We start from the raw sequence: 17935 nt of genomic DNA, 5'->3' as shown, positions 1-17935 counted from the left end.
AGGAGAGGCATGTTTTAGATGTTGTCGTTGAGGGTGGTGTCACTGCTTCAAGGACTGGGCAGCTACTGATTCAGCTATGAATTCTGAATCTTATAAAAGCCATCTTGACCAATATCGAGCCATGTAAACGAAAGATGAGGTTCAATTAGAGGTGGCCCCCTCAACAGGATAAAAATTGTCTGGACATTAGCAAATCCACTTAAGAATTTCTCACAAATTGTTCACTATACTGAGTGGTATACAATGTTTTAATTTTTGGTTTATATATAGCCCATATAGCCATTATTTTTTTTCATTTAAAATCTTTACTTACATATTATGAAAAACCTTCAATTGACTAAATGAAGGTTGCAGCACAGCTACATCTTCATTTTAGGCACAAGTTTAGGGCCTAGATGTGGTCATGCTATTTATATGCCTTTTATAGACCCCTCTGGGAATTGCTTCTCAGGGCCACCTGAGTTTCTTATGGGTGCATACAGATGCAAACATTTAATCTTAACATTCTTCTACTGCAGAGCAAGATCATTCAGGTGCACCATTCAGTGTGAACTAGATATTAAAAATGACTCTGTGTTGTTTTTAGGGGGTCTTGAGATGAGAAACTTTGAGAAGCTCTGCCATAAGGCACATTCTTCCACTTGCAGAGGGGGGATGGGAAGGGAGGTTTTGTTGCTCTGGCTCTCCCCCACCATGTGCATACCAAAGACAAAAAACAATCAGACATCCAGCAGCAACTCACATGAACACAAAAACATTCAGCGACCATTCACCAGGAGGAAAATCACTACATGGGACATGTACACAGATAGAGGATCGTCGCTCATCTTATTTTCCTGCTTGTATAAAAAAAAATGTGAAGAAGGGGTGGTGCATGTGAGCCAGAGATCCTATTACAGAGATCCAGACTTTTTCAAGTTTTTTTGGAAGTGGGGGGAGGGCGAAGCGAGCTGCAACTTTCTCCCTGCCTAAACTCTTCAAATGAGTACTTTATATGGTTTTACGTTTGTCATCCGCCTTTTCTCTACCTGAGGACACTTTTCGAGGCGGTTGCTGTGTGGATAATGAGGGATTTCAGAACGATCATGCAGGGATCGGTCGTGAAGTGTAGAATGAAAATAAGTTTGGGAGCACTGCGAGAAAACTTCTAAGCGTCCTCCAACTTTACCTAAACATGCCGCGCTTGGAAACTTATTCTGAATCCAATGAAGAAAACATCCATTCCTGGATTCGTGAGAAATTTAATCACTGAGGCTTTAAGAACACAGTAATTTTCTTTTACACAGCTGAATCTCCCCCTCAAGATGTCTTCCGAGGGTTGGAGCCCCATTGTTGGATTTTACGGGATGCTTTGCGTCTGGGCTGCTTGGCTCTCGGACAGCGGGGCGATGTTTCCTCCAAACGGGACGATCTTTGATGATAACTGCAAGAAAACCACAACTTGTGAAGCACTTAAATACAACACATGTTTGGGATCGCCGTTGCCGTATACACACACTTCTCTGATACTGGCCGAAGACTCCAGCACCCAAGAAGAGGCTTTTGAGAAGCTTGCCATGTGGTCTGGTAAGATTTGATGGGATAAGGAAAAGATCTGAGGATGCTGTGTCACATTTTATAGCCTCTAACTCTTGGAAAGAAGGGGTTATGATGACCAAATCCCTACAACAGAAGCAAGGCCCTGTCCTGTAACCCCCCAACTTAATTATTATTAACATGATCACGATTTACATGCAGGTTAAAGAAGATAATAAGATAGTAATATATACATATTTCTTTATTTCTTAGAATTATCGCACTACAGAACTGGTATAAGAAAAAAATGATATTTTTACAATATAAAATGCAAAAAGGTTCAATCTGTTCACCAAATAAAGAAAACTATATGAACAGATTAATCAAATTTACATATTATGGTGTTTAATTGTGCACCGTTCTAGTGTAACAAGGGGATAATTGGTGTGCTAATGGCCTGTGATGTGATCTCAAGTACTAAGGGGAGCAGATATTCGAAGAGAGCCTCAGGAAGTGAAGGGTTAAAAGCCAATAAATGCAACAAAAGGGATCATTTAAAGGTGCAAGAGAGGAAACAATACAGGTCTCCGTTGATATAAGGTTTTTAGATATTCTGCAAGAAGACTCTCACATTGGTTAGACCTCATTATTAACCTGCCAGACGCAGGTTACAGCTTCACAGATGCTCACAGGAGTCTAATTTAATTTATTTGGAGTGATCAACATCTAAGAGGGGAAAATAACCACTCTTGAATTAGATTTTTTTAAATTTCTGTTTTTCTCTTATGTCACTTTCTCATGTTTCACTAAGTGGGGGGTATATTAGTCCTTGGTTGCTTCTAAATGAAGATTTTAGGCCACAAAACACAACAAATTTGGATATGAATTTAAACCTTCACTAAAATCCTCCTACATCCATGTGATTAGATGATGGATCTTTTAGCCAGCTGATGGATTTCTGTTCACTGTCTTCATTGTTTATGACACTCATTCCTGCATTTGTCACTGTTTTTCCAAACCATAAAAAGTCAGTCATTTAAAGTCATAATTAATCAATTGATTTAATGACAAAGTTATTGGTTTCACGTGGATACAGAATAGTTCTAAATGAGCCCACCCCAGCCTGTAAGTGGAAAGGCCTGCTTTTACTTTCATTCATGGCTAATTATAATGTAATGAATTGGTATATAATGGGATTGTTTTCTGTATCTTGTACTTTTAAGTTCCATGACCATTCTTCATACTTTTTAAAGTACAGACAAATTACTTCCTCAATGCAGAACTTCTAATAATGTAATCTTATTGTGTACTTTAACGTTAATGAAGGATGTGAAAAGTTTCTCCATCACTGTGGTCGGCCTTCGACTGAATCAGATCCTGATGTATCACAACAGGGATCTTTATGAATCCACAAAAAAATTAAGCTAAATGGATAAAACTCTTCTTTAAATGATCTTAAAAAAGAAAATGGCAGCTGTCCAGAAATATGGAGGTCACTAAACGTTGTTCTTATCATCAGTTAATATGCAGATCGCTTTTGAAGAACATCAGTTACGATGAAGCAACTAGCTCATTTATTATTAAACCAGCGGATCCATTTTCTTGTCTTACATATTTTCCGTTTTTATGTATTTGTGTGTTTGCGCCCTCTAGGTTTTTTAAAATTGATACTTCTACCTGGTAAAAAATATTTTGATTATTCTTGTTATACATTTATCTAGTGTCTGTAAGGTTAAAGCCATTATGTCAACGTGTGTTTTAATACTGTTTTTATGTCTTAGGTTTGCGGAATGCTCCTCGCTGTTGGTCTGTCATCCAGCCGTTGCTCTGCGCCATCTACATGCCCAAATGTGAGAATGGCCGAGTTGAGCTGCCCGGCCAGAGCTTGTGTCAGGCGACACGTCGGCCATGTAGCATCGTCGATCAGGAGAGAGGCTGGCCCAACTTCCTCAAATGTGAAAAATTCCCTGTGGGCTGTTCGGTATGCTTCACTGTTTGTTTACGTCTGAGGAGAATCTTGTCTTTACTTTGTCTGTTTCCACCAAGATCTTGGACAAATCTTAGCCCGTTAGGTTGAATGAATTTTAGATAATGTCCTTCTCCCTCAAAGTAAAATTTCTTTCAAACACCAAAAAACTTGCTGGTTCTAGTTTAAAACTGAAATTGCCTCCTTTAGTAACTTTCAGCAAGGTGGGCTTTCAAAACATTTTTTATATAAATGATGCGTTACTGTCCACAAGCTTAGAATTCACTTACTTTGTGTCTTCTGTGTGCAGAATGAGGTGCAGAAGTTGAAGTTCAACACGTCGGGCCAATGTGAAGCACCTCTGGTGAAGACGGACATTCAGTCCAGTTGGTACAAAGACGTGGAGGGTTGTGGTATCCAGTGTGACAACCCTTTATTCACTGAAGAGGAGCACAGTGACATGCACGCCTACATCGCTTACTTTGGCACCATTACCCTCCTCTGCACCTTCTTCACCCTGGTGAGATATACAGAACACCCAAAATACCGCCACTAATATAAGAGCCAAGGACAAACTGTGTGATTGGTCTCGTTTGTCATTCATACTAAGCAAAAACTACTGAGACAGTCTTTCTAAAACTTGATTGGTACATAAAGCATAGGCACTGGAATGAAAATGTAGTACTGATAGGTGTCAGTTAAAAAGAAGTGAAAGGGCGTTGGTCTTTACAGACAATTTGCCCTTTTCTTGACTGATATGATCATGCTCATGCACAGTATTAACATTATCCACATGTCAATTTTTTTAAGGCCACGTTTCTTGCTGACTGGAAAAACTCCAACCGGTACCCGGCCGTCATTCTCTTCTATATCAATGCCTGCTTCTTTGTGGGCAGTATCGGCTGGCTGGCACAGTTTCTGGACGGAGCACGCAAAGAGATTGTGTGCAAGAGTGACAACACTATGCGACTCGGGGAGCCTTCGTAAGCGTTGAGCCTCAGTCTTGTGTTTGGTAACATCAACAGAGAGAGAGCATGAAATCATAACCGGTCGCCTCTTTTGTTGCTTTGTTCTCTGCAGGTCCTCAGAAACGCTGTCATGTGTCACGATCTTCATTATCGTCTACTACTCTCTGATGTCAGGTGTGATTTGGTTTGTCATGCTGACTTATGCCTGGCACACGTCCTTCAAAGCCCTGGGTACAACTCACCAACCTCTGTCCGGTCGAACCTCCTACTTCCACATGGTTACCTGGTCCATCCCCTTTGTCCTTACTGTGGCCATCTTAGCTATTGCTGAGGTGTGAATGAAGCTGTTGAAATATCCCATACTTTGAGATTTAAAAAAGATGCCTCACCCACTGACACTGATCACTTTGCCTCTTCTGTGATGTCTCTTATATCTGGTGCTCCAAAGGTGGATGGGGACTCAGTAAGTGGCATTTGTTTTGTCGGCTACAAGAACTACAGGTACCGCGCTGGGTTTGTGCTGGCACCCATTGGAGTGGTGCTGGTTGTAGGTGGCTACTTCCTCATTCGGGGTAAGTTCACACTTCTATCAGCAACACAGTTCACTGAACTCAAATTGCACAAATTTAGACTTGTATCAAAATATAGCTTATTTAATATAATATCAGAGAAGTTTCCTGTCAAAGTGTGCACTGAACTTAGTACATTTCTTTTTTTTTCAAGGTGTTATGACGTTATTTTCCATCAAGAGTAACCACCCAGGACTGTTAAGTGAAAAAGCAGCCAGCAAGATCAACGAGACAATGCTGAGACTTGGTAAGTTCTGTCACCTGTTTTCCAGTTCCTTTTCTCGCTATGTGCCCGTGTCTTTTCTGACATCAGAGTCGAAACATGGGCTCGACTGTTTGTCATTTAAATCAAATGTTTTGCCTGTAGCAGTTGGCAAAATGAACAAAGAATGTAAACACCACTAATGGCACCATATGATATGACCACCCTTGAGTTTCCTGTTTACTGAGGCAAATGCACAGAATGTGTTTTGTCTCCTTGAGTTCATATATCTTGGTTATTTCTTTGAAAAGAGGAAAATTAGGAAGAAAAATAATATAATATTTATTACAACACCTTTACTCTTTTACTACTGTAATCTTTCACAGTCCTGCAATAATTTTGGAGGAAGCGTCTAATTTCTCAAATGCAATGTGTTGTTTTGCCTCCTGATATTAGGTATATTCGGATTCCTCGCCTTTGGCTTTGTTTTCATCACCTTTGGCTGCCACTTTTATGACTTCTTTAACCAGGCCGAGTGGGAGAGGAGCTTCAGAGAATATGTGCTGTAAGTTTCCATGATCTTATCTGAGCCTCAGATAGATTTAGTCTTAATGTTTGTGTACAGAAAAACAAGCCATTAGAACAATTTTATCTCAAGCCCACTCTTCTGACTATTAGTCTGTTTATTTTTGCTGCTACAAAGCAGAGTAAGGTGATTTACACCTGCTTACTCCAAAACAACTTTAGAATTCAGTGCTCTTCAGGTTCACCACTTTCATCCAATCACACAAGAAATTTTCAAACTGATGCTGCTGAGACACCAAACCGCTGCCTAACAGCTCAGCGTACATCAAGTGAATGAGGCCCTGTTTCTCCACAGTGTTGACTCTGGCTGGACTGGAATTAATTGAACCTCAAAAATGTAAACCACCTTCTCCCACCCTAACGCCTAAATGGCTTTCTTATACTACAGGCCAAGTAGTTGAATGCCTCTCAGTCATGTGGCACGTGCAGCCTGTTTAAATTATGGACTGATCATCTCTGCGATATTTCCAACAGGTGTGAAGCCAACGTTACAATTGCCTCCCAGACCAACAAGCCCATCCCAGAATGCACCATTAAGAACCGTCCCAGCCTGATGGTGGAGAAGATTAACCTTTTCTCCATGTTTGGGACTGGAATCGCGATGAGCACCTGGGTCTGGACTAAGGCCACCATTCTCATCTGGAAACGCACATGGTGCAAGTAAGCAGGCATCAAGTAAAACTGATACATTGTTCAAAGTAAAATGTACAGTTCTTTGCTTTGTGGGACTCCTGCTTGTACATTTTAGTTTAAAAGTCTAGCTGCTGGAAGTAAATGTGTGATTTTGCATAGGGTAATTTAACCTAGCCTTGTTATTGGTGGATGGGTGCTGATCACCATCATAAAATGCTGGCAGAAAAACTCTCGTATCCCTGAACATTCAGCATATCTGCAGCTGTTAGCAGTGGTGAGAGCCCTTTGTTCCTTTCCCCAGGATCATTGGCCGCAGTGACAATGAACCCAAGAGGATAAAGAAGAGCAAGATGATTGCAAAGGCATTTGCGCTGAGGAAGGAGCTCCATAAGGATCCGGAGAAGGAGCTGTCCTTTAGCATGCACACTGTATCCCATGATGGACCAGTGGGTGAGTATGTAGAAGAAAAATCACCAGAAATAATTGTGATCACTACTTCTAAGTGGGGTTGAACTCATAATGTATCATGAGGTAAGAAAGTTAGCTTGAATGTTACACTGATCGCTGACATGGAACAGTGATAGCCATTTCTGGTTTGGACACCTCCATCTTGTGGCAAATGAGTGCAACTGTAAATGTCTTTTTGGAATGTTTGTTTAGTGGTGATCACTCATGTTAATATGATAACTGTATACATATTAGCTTTATGAAGGTACCTATTCAGCCCCATAGACATAGAAACATACTTTGTTTTATGTATTTTAATAGTTTTTTTTTTTGTTTTGTTAGAGGAAGCAGTGACTTTGATACAAAGCTGTTCTGACTGAGATTTATTCAGTTTAGTCTTTCAGAGTATTCATGTAACCTGTGAGGCTGCTGTGGCTACCATGCTTATTTAGGCTATTGTGTCTTAGTATCATTGAGGCCCTCAGAGAGAGCAGTCAAAAGTATTCAACACTAAATTGAAACTGTGAACTGTCTTCTCTTTGTTATAGCCGGAATCAATTTTGACCTAATCGAGCCATCTAATGACATGTCATCCGCATGGGCTCAGCATGTGACCAAGATGGTGGCCAGGCGAGGCGCCATCCTGCCTCAGGACATTTCTGTCACTCCCACTGGTACACCAGGTGAGATTTTGTGGCCGTATGAGCCCTATTTACATAGAAGTCATGTTTAAAAAGCTGCTTTTGCTTGCCTCCATTCGTGTACAATAAACCAATTAAAGACAGTGTAATGTCACGCTCTTGTGTGCCTTGAGATGAAATGAAAAAGTCATGACTCTGACTAACTCGCTGCAATGATTGTGCAGAACATTTAAAGTCACCTGTTCTGTCATCACTCATTTCCTTCATGTCATTTTAGCTCATTTCACGTCTTTATTTCAGATTTTATCTTTTCACTGTTCTGGTTAATTTTTTAATGGTATTTCTTAACAGTGCCACCTCCAGAGGAGAGAAACAGGCTGTGGATGGTGGAGGCTGAAATTTCACCTGAGATGATAAAGAGGAAAAAGAAGAAGAAGAAGAGGAGAAAGGAGGTGCGTCCAGTCGAGGAGGTGGTGGATCACCAGATGTATCGCCAGCGTGAGTTTGGCCGCAGTTCAGTCCCCCGGCTACCCAAACTTCCTTGCAACCCAAGCCTGGTTGCTAATCTGCGTGAACAGCACAGGCAGCCTCAAAATATTGAGGAAGAAGTCCTGCCAGGGTCTTACCCAGACTTCCCACCCTCACGCCGTCTGTCCTGCGAAGAGAGGTGTCCCTACATGCATTGCAATAGCAGCCAGAACAGGTATAGCAACAGCCTGCACTCCAACCCCCTAACCCGTGTCGATCACCCAGTGGATCTGGGTCTCGGGCCACGCTGCCGCCCCTCAGCCTCCAGCTGGCAGCCCCCTGGGTCTTCACTCTACCCTGGAGAGATGGCTCTCACTGACGGGCTGTCAGAGAGAATGGCTCACGTGGCTCGGGTACCAGCAGGACGAAGGACCGGCTATGGACCCATCCACTCCAGGACCAATTTAATGGAGGCGGAGCTTATGGATGCAGATTCAGACTTCTAAAACAATTACTCCAACATACTGTTTATGGTGCACGCAGTAAGCTAGTCGAAGTGCTGGATACTTTCACGGATTTTTACTAAAGTGCACCGAATTCCCGATGGCGTCAAGATGAGATGAAGCTGGTCAGTTTTTCACTTCTTGTCATTTTCATTGTTTTTTATTTTTAAGAAAAATGTAAGGGATGAAATGAAAAAAAAAGATATGTTGTGAATAAGTTAATGAAAAAATATTTTTTTATACCTCTATGTTGTACTTTTACCACAATTGTGTATCCAGTAAAATTTCAAAGGCAACTCCATGATGACAAAAACAGATGAGGCAGCTAAACTGTGCATGGCTTGAAACAACACAGATATCTTTATCCTGGAAGCTCAACACATTTAACAAGTGGCGTCAGCTGAAACCTGCTGCTCACAGCACAGTGACACAGCGGGCTCTGTCTTGACCCTGTGCTTTTGAACCCAATCAACTGGCTCCTGATGTTTACAGAGAGGACATATGGGGATTTTGGTCCTTTTAGAAAGCAATTTTATAATCAGTCATATTCTTGACATTAGCATTTGTATTTCAACTTTCCAAAGAGAAAGCAGTCTCTTAACAAATTACTGTGCAGAAAGAAAGAGTCACTGCCAGCCAGAGGCTTCTCTTGCATTATAATATAATTATTTTAAAACTTTATCTTTCTCCTGTCCCAAAATGTGTCACTAATTACTTGTGTTTATCAACAGTTAAGTTTAGGTACTAATCATAAGTACCTTTTAGTATTAAAATCACAGAAATAATCACAAAGTAGTTGGACTGACAGTTGCGAGAAAGTATAGTTAAGTTTGTATAACATAATTTTAGTTCCACATCTCCACACTGGGTTTATTTACTTCAGTTTTAAACTGAAGTACAAATAAATACTAACTCAATTTGACTGATCTGCTCCTGTATACTTTAGAAGTTATTGTGCTAAAGTATACATACATGCTAGCCATTTCTATTCTCTCTGCTGCCTGGTGCAATAAATCAGCTCTTTATTTTTTGCTTAGCAGTAATGTTGCATCAAACTGAATTTTTCTTCTTTTCCTTCTTTTACATGCTTAAAAAAAGGGGCTATTTCTTTAGATGTCCTATCTCTGATCTTGTTGTAAATACTCAGACTAAACTGGGCTTCATGTGTGTCTGTCTTCTTCAGTCCAGTTAAAAAAAAAAAGAGAAGCTTTTGGATTGTGTATTTTTCTGTATCACAGTAGGCTTAGAAGTCATACTTACCCCCAAATCTTTCACTTTTCTTGTCTTAAAGTGAGTGCTGTATATAGATTGTTTAACTGTAACTGTATAAAAATTTAACAATGTTTTTTTTTTTTTAGAAATGAACAAATTGTGACATTTCTTTGCAGAGTTGGTAAATAAAAAGGGAAGAGTCAACTGCTTTGTTCAAATAAATCTGTCACTGTATTTGTGCTGTAATCCTGATGTCATTATGTTGTCATATCAATTTACACTCACTGCAGAGAAATAAGACTGAAGTAAACCGTGTTATATTGCTTTCTTGTCAAATAAGTCTAGCTAATTTGTGTCAGATTTGTGTACGAGATAATTATTTATGTTATTCGCTTCCACACTCTGGAAAGTTTGGTCAAAAATATTGCATAGCTTATGTCCACCGTAAAACCATATGTTTAAGGACTATTAAGATATTAAATGAAGATGACTTTTTATGCCTTAAAAAAGTAATTCTCTTTTCTTGTGTGCTGTCAAAAGATCTACCATGTTGCTTGTCTCCCAACTGTGGAAAAAAAAAATACTGTCACTTTTACTGTGCAGCTGTGTTTTTTTGTTTGATTTTCCTTTCATGTAAATAAAAGTAATCACACATTTTTGTGTTGTTGTTTTGCCAGATTGTCGCACGATTGCGGCAACACTTCCTGTTGGATTGTATTGCCGTGTCGCTATTTACCCACTAGGGGCGCTAAAGCTACCGTTTTCCAAACTGTTAATGTTTTATCAAATAAAAAAAGCAAATGTATTCATAAAGCAAACAAAACATTGTTTTTTACACAACATATTGATTCAATTATATGAAATAAACTTTAAAACAAAAGGATTACACACGTAAAGAAGTTGAATTGAATTAATTTAACCTCCAGCCCTCGCTACTCCACCCCTCTCAGTTGGCTTTCTCTCGTGAGACAAATAAAGACGGAGGAGAAGCCTCGGCGAGCTCATGATGCTGTAGGAGCAGCGCCTGTGGGGGGAAACCAGAAAATGTCCCATACACTGGCAGCGGGAGATGCAGAGAGTTTGCGCAAAAGATCAGTGGTTGATTCTGGTGAGACTAAGTTACCGAGTTTTATCTCATTCAGTAAGGACCGACTCTGGAAATGTGTCTTTTACTTTTGCATTTTTTTTCTTGTTTTGTCTTCAGCGTGCTCATTAATACCACCTGCGCTTCCATGGTTTTATCCTCTCAGAGCTAAAATGTAAACTTTTCTGGGGTTAAGACACCCGCGGGGCTTTCAGCCTGATTTCTAAGATCACCAGAAGTCTTTTAAATCACAGAAGAGCAATTTTAAAGCGCTGTTTTTGTTCATGTTCGCACAGATTAGCACTGTTCATATATTTAAATGGCGCCTGTTTAATATGTGTTTATCCATTTTTTTTTCTCACTTAATGCTACTTGGGTGCTGACAGAGGAAGGTTTGACTCAAGTAATGGACTGTATTAGTTCCTTATTTTAATTTAATTTGAATTGTATTTTTTCATCTGATAGCAACACACGGTTGTGAGCCATTCATTTGTAGGATATAAACAATATTTCTAACAATAGTTAAGGGCTATCTGGCAACTATAATCATGTGTTTTCTGTTTAGAATTAATGTCTGACTTATTTCCATACGCTTATTTCCAAATGCACATACTTTACTATATCATCAGCTTTGACTGGACATCTCAAGCATGAATATAAAAAAAGTTCATGACCATATTCAGTATAACCAGCATGCTTCTGTTTTTAATTTCAGACCAGTGTATAGAATTGTTATCTCTGTGTTGCAATGCATTGATAATGTGATCGGTTTTGGCAGACCGTAGTTGACAGCATGCAGGGGACACTGCATGACTCTCATGAGGGTTTTGTTAGTCACACACATTTCCACAGGAGGGCATTAGTCCTGGGTGTCAGTCACCCTCCACATACCAAATGTACTTCTCTTCCTTTGAACCCTCAACTCTGCTCTTCGTATTTCCTCATTCAGAGAACTGTTTTGATCCTGAGCAGCATCACCAGTTTCCAAGGCTACAGAGCCAGTCTGAAAGGCTGTGTGTCGGGCCCCAGCATCCAGAGCTAGGCGCAGTGACGCCACCGTCCTCGGATGCCTCTGCACACCATTTCTGCCACTACACCCCAAAATGTTTCCTTGCTGTCCACAGAGGTGATGAAAGCTATATAAGCCTATCTTGATTTTAAAGTTTTGGTCTGACCTGGCATGTCTATAAATGAACAAGTGTTTAAGACTCTGAAATGCAGACAGAAGTGAACTGAAAATAGTCTTTCCTGGAATAATTTTTCTCACACCTGTGATCTGCGCAGGAGCACATGGCTCTTCATCCCGGTCCACTTCATCAAGGTGTGGAGAGGAGGGATGGCATGAGGGCACCTCAAAGACCACAATCAGAGTTGAGAACGAGGTGGAAGCACACAGGGAGGCCAACAACTACAAGGTGTGCCAATTTAACTCCCAAATACTCTTCTGCAGCCAGTCAGTCTCCACTTTTTCCAGCTTAATTAGAGAAAAAAAGGCCTATGAGGCAGCTGTAAAAAGTAGCACCCTTCTTTATAAACTTGATGTTTGTCAAAATGCGATGCTCTCCCTTCTGGGAGCGTACTTGCTCCGCATGGAAGGTAACTGAATGACTGGAAGGGAAAAAGTGTTAAGTCAGCTGCCCTTTTAATGTAGGCAACCAGAAAAGATCTGCTCATTTGGATTTGACTGAAAAGAGACGTCTCAGCAACGGAAATCTAAAGATTTAATTTATATGTGGCTGAAATGGAGGACACTGAAGTCTATCTGCTTTTCACCCTCATCTGACTCTCCCTGGATGTTGACTACTTACTATACATATCTATTGTTGTCGTGGTAAAGATGTGTAAAATCCTAATGTCGCACTTTTATTTTCCAGTTTGGCTTCAGGAAGTGGAAGGGCAACGTAACCGAGAGACCAATTGAAGACAGATCAGAGATCATAAAAGAACTGTACACTGACCTTAGTGTTGTTAAGCCTCAAGAAGGTCCTTTTTACCCATTTTTTTCCCCCCTTTTCTCCTCTTTAATTCTGCTTGATAGGACCTTGATTCTCATATGTAAATATTGCGTTATTGCATGAAGCAGTAACTTGTTTTGATTATGTCTCCATTCCTCCAGGTTCAGTTATCACCATCGGGAACATAGTTTATGTATTATTATTTGGATGGTGGATCTCATTGATCTACATCATTATTTGTCCTTTGATGTTTCTAACCATTTTCGGGGCCCCTTATGGTATGTATGAACAACTAGCTGCACCTTTCAGATGATTTTATTTTCCCGAACATGTTGAACATCATGCTAATTTGTTGTTGTGTCTTATAGGAAAGATTTGTTTAAAGCTGGCTTGGTACTTTATCTGGCCATTTGGGAAGTCAATAGGGAAGGTAATATGATGCAAGGGTCCAGTCTTTACAGTTATGATGAGGAATTGTTAGTCATCTTCATGGGAAACTGTCATAAAGAGTAACATATTTTATGATCATTCAAAATTTTCAGGCTCGTGATGTCATCAGTAGATCCGCTGTGAAGCCGACAAACTGTGACATCATACCTCAAGAGAGGGACAGTGAGGATCCTGTCGGGGATAAGGACTGTGCACCCCTCCTGTTGTCTTCCACTCTCCCCACTGAGTTACCTGTCCCAACTCTACCACCCAGAAAAAACTCAAATCACTGGGTAAGAAATCTGAAGTGATTTTAATCACTTGGTGAACAACTGATTGAAACGTATTCATGATTCCTGGTGTGTGTCTGCAGTGTCGATTTAGCACTTACATTTGGCTGGTACTGGGTTTTCCTGTCCTGGCTGTGGTCCACTCCCTTGCATGCGTGCTCTCATGGCTGCCAGTCTTCACCATCCCGGTGGCAAAAATGAACAGTCGCATCCTCACTACTGTCCTCCTCATGGCACCAGAGAACGTTCAGATCCACAAAGTGGAAAAAGTAATGAAGAAGTTTTTGTTTTTTTTGGGGGGGGGGGGTTGTCAATGTTTTTTCTTTCTTTAGCACCATCAACTAAATAACTTTCACCAATATCAAACTATCGGTATTGGCTTGATATTTTTTTACCTGGGTGTTTGCTAAATCTTAAAAACTTTAGTTCACCGCATGCTCTCTTTTGCAGACTCAAGTGTGTGACACCAGAGTCATCTTGTGCTGTTACCAAGCTTTCAATGTGTATTACTACAAATTCACTGTCCAAGGAATCAACATCTTTGCTCTCAGTATCCTTTTGAGGTTGTTTTAAGTGAAGGATGAAATTCCTTTTAACTTTTCTGTCTTTTTGTTTTCCTTAAGTCTGTTCCCTGCAGACCTGCTACCCTTGGTATTTGTCACTTTAATTATAGGCTATACTGACCGTGAGCATAATCACTTCAGTGCAGAGAGCATGTTTGCCATTGCGCTCACCTCCATTATTCCCCTGTCCTACTACATTGGCATGGGAATAGCCAGGTAAAGTGTTTGCATTTTGTCAGTTTTAAAGCATACTCAATGCACACGATTCCTAAGCACTGCACTGAAAGTTTGTTTCCGAAACCTTCCTCAATATTGCACATCCTCCCTACAGTATTTCAGCACAGAGCAACTTTGCAGTGGGTGCGGTGGTGAATGCGACCTTTGGCTCCATCACAGAGATGACATTCTACATCACGGCGTTGCTGCGGGGGCATCGCGCTGACACCAAATGTTATGAAGAGATTGTCAAATCTGCTCTTACTGGGACCCTGCTGGGGTGTATACTGTTCATACCTGTGAGTTTAACAGAGGAGCCGATTTTAAAATTTTACAGATGTCCAATCCTCTTCAAAAACCTCTTTGTGTTTTGTTTGTCTACTGCCCAGGGTATTTGTATGACAATTGGGGGTATTAAACACAGCGAGCAGCATTTTAACAGTCGCTCAGCCGGAGTGAGCTCGTCTTTGCTTTTCATCTCTGTTGGAGGTAATGATGGCACCTGCACATAAACATTTTTCAATCGTAATCTTACAACAGGTTTAATTTTATCAATTCTAAAAATGACCCCAGTGGTGCATCTTGTCCTTAGGCGTGTTTGCACCCACTCTCTTCTCAAAGACGTTTGGTAATCTGGTGTGTGAAAGCTGCTCTAATATTCCCGGCAATGGTAGTGTGCCCTTCATCTGCAGGGACTGTCACTACGACACGGTGGGTGTCTTTATCTAACCGATAAGCTACAAATCTAATTACCCTTTTTCTAGTTTCAGTTGGGGCGTTGTAGCAATGTGGCTCCATTGTACATTCTTTGTGCGTCATTGCTTTGATGGAAACACATTTCATTTGCTGCTTCCATACATTTAATGGAAGTTCCTAATATTTTATATAGGAACATGTATTGTTTTCAGTCTTATTTGACATGCTTTCATCATGTGTATTGGTTTTTGTTTTTCAACATGAGGCATCACCCATCTTTTCTTCCCAACAGACTCAAACTGACCCACATCTGATTCTGTCTCGTATTGAGTAAGTCGAGATGCTACAAATATATATTTGAATTCTGCTCTTCATTTTCCAAATTGTCAACTCATCAGTGTTTTGATTAATTATGAATTTAAAATGTTTTCTAGGCCTTTAGTGTACACTATTTCTGTCCTGCTGCCTGCTTCGTACCTGATCGGCCTCATCTTCACCCTGAAGACCCATTCCCACATCTATGATATCCATATCAGTGATTGCCACAGAGGCCATGTGCACGGGCAGTACACACATGAAGGTACCAGCACCTGCAACCCCACTGGTGAGGTCACCACTGACCGTCTACCACGCACCAACGTGTGTATTAATGCCAGCATTATTGCCCAAAGCCACGTTGCAGCAGGTGTGTGGTGTGCATGCAGTTCTTCAGTCTTTTGGGTAGAGGAGCATGCCACATTAACAACTATGTGCATGTGACTAACGCAAGTGCGGTAAAGTTGCAGCTGTGCATGTCAAAACTGTAAAAGAAGCGAGTGTGAAGGACTTGAGTGCCAGAGAAAATTTGCATTTTGACTCTAAATGGACAGAGTTTTGTTTAATAAGCTTCGGCAACTGAGGAAAAACACGAACCGTGATTATTCTTTCTTTTAAAAGAAGTACATATAAACTGTGCTGCAAATATACAGTATATTAAAAATGAGCTTTGTTTTTTAAAGTCAAGGCATCGTTACACTACATTTTAACTAGAAAAAAAATTAAACTGCCCATATGAATGTTTTAGTTGATAAAAGAAAGGAGCTTACGCAACATTATTTTTCAAGAATGCATAAGCTTTTTCTGCCCTTCATGGGGAAATGGGTCCTAAATATTTAACTAACTTGAGCTCACAGGATGTCTAACCAACAGGTCATCATGTTGTACACTGGTCCCGCTGGAGGGCTCTTGCAGTGCTGATTGTTGCCACAGTGCTGATGGCGTGCTGTGCTGACCTTTGCACTGAGAACATCGAGCCCATACTGACCCATTCCTCCATTTCTCAGGTACTCGAAATGCATGAATTTAACGTCTGATTCTAAGTTGAATGAAAGATTGGTTCACAAAATGATTAAAACCATTGTGTTTTTGTTGAAATGTCTTGCAGTACTTCATAGGTGTCACAGTGTTGGCCATGGTGCCAGAGCTTCCTGAGATTGTTAATGGGATCCAGTTTGCACTGCAAAATAATATCAGCCTGAGGTTTGACTGCTTTTCATTAGTGTTGCTTAACATTACAGAACCCTTTTCGTTATGCTGAATAGTAGAAGAAAGGACAAAAATGCACTGTATTTAAACAGAATAGGAAAGGTCTTTCACCAAAGTCTGACTGGGCCATGTTAAAGAAGTGTGGCCTGTTGTTTTTAACTTGTATAAATGTCCTGTTTCAGCCTTGAAGTGGGCAGCTGCATTGCTGTGCAGGTCTGCATGATTCAGATTCCTCTGCTCATCCTCTTCAATGCATTCTATGTAAGTCAGTTTTGGTCAGTTTTTATTAGTGTTGCAATGGTAGAATGCATTTCTATGCTGATGGGATAGTCTTCTAAATAAATGGGGGAGTTTGAGTGAAAAAGATTTCCACTTGTTTGTGGGATCATATATTCATATTTAGTAGCTTGGATATGTGTATTTACAGTGTCTTGAGCTGTGTACACCTGCCCTGAGACTTGAGTTTGAAGCTCAGTCTGATACAGAGCATCTCCTTTTGTATGAGGTGGTTTTTCTGCATGGTCCCTGGCAAATGAATAAATGGCCCATGTTTTCCACGGTGACTTAACAATCTTTTTATATTTTCAGGATGTTGGTTTTGTACTTGTGTTCAGTGATATTCATCTCTGGGCCAGCATCTTTAGTGTCATTCTGGTCAACTACATCTTCATGGATGGAAAATGTGACTACTTTCAGGGTACGTTTCTTCAAATTAGAAATAGACACGCTCACTTTGCCGCAGTGTCCATGAAGACCATATTTGTGCTCCCAAAGAATCGAGTAGAATTTAAATTTTCTGGCTGACACTCTGTTTCAATGAATGATGTTGAAATATAATCTAGATTATAATCCATTCTGTTTTCTCTGCAGGCACAGCCCTCGTGGTGGTTTACCTTATACTTTTGGCTGTTTATTTCTTTGCTCCCTCTCCACGCTCATGTTAATCCATTTGCCGAGAAAAGGCAGAATTTCCTAAATTTTTCCACCACCTACTGTATACTTGAAGTTGTTGGTGTTAGATGCTGTGTAGTGTTTTGTATGGCAAATTATTTAGTCGAATTTAAAAAAAAAAATTTAAAAAAAGTGATTTGTGGTTTTGTTAATTGTAATATGTTATTGATATGAAGAATAAATGTATAAATTCATAAAACAGCCTTTTTATTGTCATTTTGGAACGTTTAGCACGACAGGAACAATATGTGCAGGTTGCTACACGGATCTTATGCGCGTTCTCATGTAGAATAGCTTAAATGAAATGCCACATCAAGACAAACTGGGTTTTGATTCTTTCACTCATAATACTGATTAATCAAGCAAAGGAAATTAGGGACGTGGCTATTTATTCAACACTTTTATTGACAGAACTCAACACATTTTATACAAGCCTACTGTACAGCATTTCAGAGGTTACCTGTAAAATCATGTCCCAAAGAAAAGATGTTGCCTTAAAAACAAAAAAAATAAATCAG

General features: G+C 40.2%; 2 protein-coding genes across 2 annotated transcripts; both read left to right on the top strand.

The window, feature by feature from the left end:
• The first annotated feature begins 752 nt into the window (after window positions 1–752).
• smo (smoothened, frizzled class receptor) lies at window positions 753–10363 on the top strand. Its single transcript, XM_075471759.1, has 12 exons — window positions 753–1566; window positions 3297–3496; window positions 3792–4001; window positions 4292–4464; window positions 4562–4781; window positions 4898–5021; window positions 5173–5265; window positions 5677–5785; window positions 6280–6465; window positions 6740–6888; window positions 7434–7568; window positions 7878–10363. Exons 1-12 carry the CDS (start codon window positions 1305–1307, stop codon window positions 8498–8500), a joined length of 2484 nt encoding a protein of 827 aa, XP_075327874.1. The 5' UTR covers window positions 753–1304; the 3' UTR covers window positions 8501–10363.
• A 390-nt stretch (window positions 10364–10753) lies between these two features.
• On the top strand, window positions 10754–17486 carry cax1 (cation/H+ exchanger protein 1). Its single transcript, XM_075472606.1, has 20 exons — window positions 10754–10817; window positions 11743–11919; window positions 12078–12208; window positions 12668–12776; window positions 12910–13026; window positions 13117–13178; window positions 13291–13470; window positions 13551–13736; window positions 13918–14017; window positions 14105–14246; window positions 14362–14545; window positions 14636–14735; window positions 14839–14957; window positions 15235–15272; window positions 15377–15627; window positions 16131–16264; window positions 16366–16460; window positions 16649–16727; window positions 17055–17163; window positions 17337–17486. The coding sequence occupies exons 1-20, from the start codon at window positions 10754–10756 to the stop codon at window positions 17408–17410; spliced, it is 2451 nt and encodes an 816-aa protein (XP_075328721.1). The 3' UTR covers window positions 17411–17486.
• The last annotated feature ends 449 nt before the right edge of the window (window positions 17487–17935 follow it).

This window comes from Odontesthes bonariensis, chromosome 8 (genome assembly GCF_027942865.1).
Source record: "Odontesthes bonariensis isolate fOdoBon6 chromosome 8, fOdoBon6.hap1, whole genome shotgun sequence".
Lineage (NCBI taxonomy): Eukaryota > Metazoa > Chordata > Actinopteri > Atheriniformes > Atherinopsidae > Odontesthes > Odontesthes bonariensis.
Note: the sequence above shows the minus strand (reverse complement) of the source record. Positions and strands in the feature narration are given on the sequence as shown.

Coding starts and splice junctions, on each gene's coding strand:
- cax1 (XM_075472606.1), top strand. CDS start 10,754: ATGTCCCATACACTGGCAGCGGGAGATGCAGAGAGTTTGCGCAAAAGA. Junction 13,179..13,290: donor TTGGGAAGTCAATAGGGAAG/GTAATATGATGC, acceptor CAAAATTTTCAG/GCTCGTGATGTCATCAGTAG. Junction 14,247..14,361: donor ATTGGCATGGGAATAGCCAG/GTAAAGTGTTTG, acceptor TCCTCCCTACAG/TATTTCAGCACAGAGCAACT.
- smo (XM_075471759.1), top strand. CDS start 1,305: ATGTCTTCCGAGGGTTGGAGCCCCATTGTTGGATTTTACGGGATGCTT. Junction 1,567..3,296: donor GAAGCTTGCCATGTGGTCTG/GTAAGATTTGAT, acceptor TTTATGTCTTAG/GTTTGCGGAATGCTCCTCGC. Junction 3,497..3,791: donor AATTCCCTGTGGGCTGTTCG/GTATGCTTCACT, acceptor TTCTGTGTGCAG/AATGAGGTGCAGAAGTTGAA.